Source organism: Helobdella robusta (genome assembly GCF_000326865.2).
Source record: "Helobdella robusta unplaced genomic scaffold HELROscaffold_6, whole genome shotgun sequence".
NCBI classification, from domain to species: domain Eukaryota; kingdom Metazoa; phylum Annelida; class Clitellata; order Rhynchobdellida; family Glossiphoniidae; genus Helobdella; species Helobdella robusta.
Window position 1 is genome coordinate 5,202,728 of NW_008705330.1, and position 2,216 is coordinate 5,204,943.

The 2,216-nt window shown below is 32.9% G+C and overlaps 1 protein-coding gene across 1 annotated transcript; it reads left to right on the forward strand.

Annotated features, from left to right (window-relative positions):
• Positions 1-614: 614 nt before the first annotated feature.
• HELRODRAFT_164499 (hypothetical protein) lies at positions 615-2,216 on the forward strand (the record flags this gene model as incomplete). Its single annotated transcript, XM_009029426.1, has 1 exon — positions 615-2,216. The coding sequence occupies one exon, from the start codon at positions 615-617 to the stop codon at positions 2,214-2,216; it is 1,602 nt and encodes a 533-aa protein (XP_009027674.1).

A 2,216-nucleotide genomic window follows, 5' to 3' on the forward strand; every position in this document is an offset into this window, starting at 1 on the left:
TAACGCCGTTAATTCATTGCACAGATTTACCAGTTACATCATTAATTTTCGTAGTTATTTTTTTTATAATTGTTTAATTATAATTACATGATTTATAATACAATTTATGAAATTTATATTGAGTTTGAGTACCCTATTTTTAGAAAATTTCTGAAAAGAGATTCATAATCACATTTCTAACGTTGATGAATGAAGCTCGAATGCAGTCTCATTATAGACTGAAAATTTGACAATATCCATTTCTCAATTTGACTTTAGTCTATTGATTCGATAATAAGTAATGTGAAATATTGTATGAAAATGGTAATATTTAGAAGAACAATGCTTTTCAAGTGCATGCCATTAGGATATGTCTTCTGAATTGAAATGAAAATTGAACTGGAAAAATTAATTCAAATATCAAAAGTGTTCGCAGCTTTGAAAAATTTTAATTTCACTTTTTAATACCATTATTCTGTGTCATAGTTGAAAATTGAATAGCGGTGTAAAAAATTGTGCGCCATCTTAGACAATGCATTCCAAAGCTATTTAAACAATAAGCTCGAACAAGATTTAATTATTTATATATCTATTTTTCGAAAATTGAAAATAAAATTTTGAATGTTTTTTTGAAAATGCTTCAAAACTTTAAAATTTTTGCGAAGAAAAACTGCGAATTATTTGTCGAGACTGTGTACATCAGAGGCGTTGGAAACCTCAAGAAATCTACTAATATATTTTTCACAGTGTTTTGGACAGTCGCCATCGTTTTATCTTTCGTCTGTTTGTTGACGCAAATAATTCTGCTATCAAGAAATTATTTCCGCTACCCCTACAGCACCATCGTCGAAGAAAGTGAGGACAAACCTACTTTTCCGAAAATTACAATCTGCAATTTGAATCCGAAATATGATCAGCTTAGTTATTCTTACAAAGAATTTGTAAGCGAAATTAAAAAATCAACAGCTCATCTTGATTACAAAAAATTAAATGTCACCAAAGACAAAGTGGAGAACTTGTTGAACAAACTTCAAAAACCAGTCGGTTATTTCTCTAACTTGCCAGTGGTTCTTAGCACAAACGACACCTCATATCAGCGTGTCATCATAACGGACAAAAGAGTGTTTGATTGGAATCTCCAAAATGTGGCCGAAGAATTAGTAATTGAGCCAAAATGGCATCCATTTTACTATCGTTGTTACACAATTGGCCTATCTGCTAATTCTGCATTTAAAAATTCCGTGGGTGCAGTAACCTTAGTTATTTATTTAAATAATTTTGTTGACTACGTTTACCCGGGTACATACGGTGCTGGGCTGGTGTATTCGAGAGCTAATGGTCTGAAAGTGCTGGTACATGATTCGGAAGAGGAACCAGATATGAAGATGGGATTTAGCGTTGGTCTAGGGAGAGAACATACTATTAAGATGCAAATGATGAATATAACAATGTTGCCATATCCTTACCAAACATTAAAATGTCATAATGAAAAATATGTAAATGCCTCAAATGTAGGATTTTATTCCAAATCTCTGTGTAAAGAGCACTGCATTCAATCTTTCACACTGCAGAAGTGTAGTTGTCTCTCAAGCGGATATCGTTTTACTGAAGAACAACTTGCCCAAGCCAACGAAACAATTTGTGGGAATGTGACAAAAAGTATTTTGCAAAAGAAAACAAGCACTGAGATACCCCAGTTTATATCTCAACTTTTGTGTAGTGATTCTGTTCAAGTTGATAATATCTGCGACGAGGAGTGTTTTCATCCGTGCCAAGAGATTTCTATTCACAACAATTGTGAATCCGCACCTTGGCCCAAAGAATCGCACCATATGGCATTTTATAAACAGAACATTCAAAATTCTTCCATTCCTAACGTTGAAAAATTTGTTGATTATAGAAATCTTCAAATGGATTATTATAACGGCAGAAAAAATGATACTCAAATTCTTAAAGAGTTGAAGAATTTGAATCTAATTAAAGAAAATTTTGTCCAAATCATCGTCATATTTGAAACAGATTTTACTCTCAATTACAAAGACGAAGGGTCATTGAGTCTGACAATGTTGCTATCCTCCCTCGGTGGAATCATGAGTTTGTGGCTGGGACTGACGGTCATGACTCTATTCGAAATTTTTGAATTCATTTGTTTGCTGGTCAAACTCAAAGTCGATAAAAGAAATTTGGCTAAAACATCAAACAAAATCGAAGCAACAAATGATTTGAAAGAGGACTGA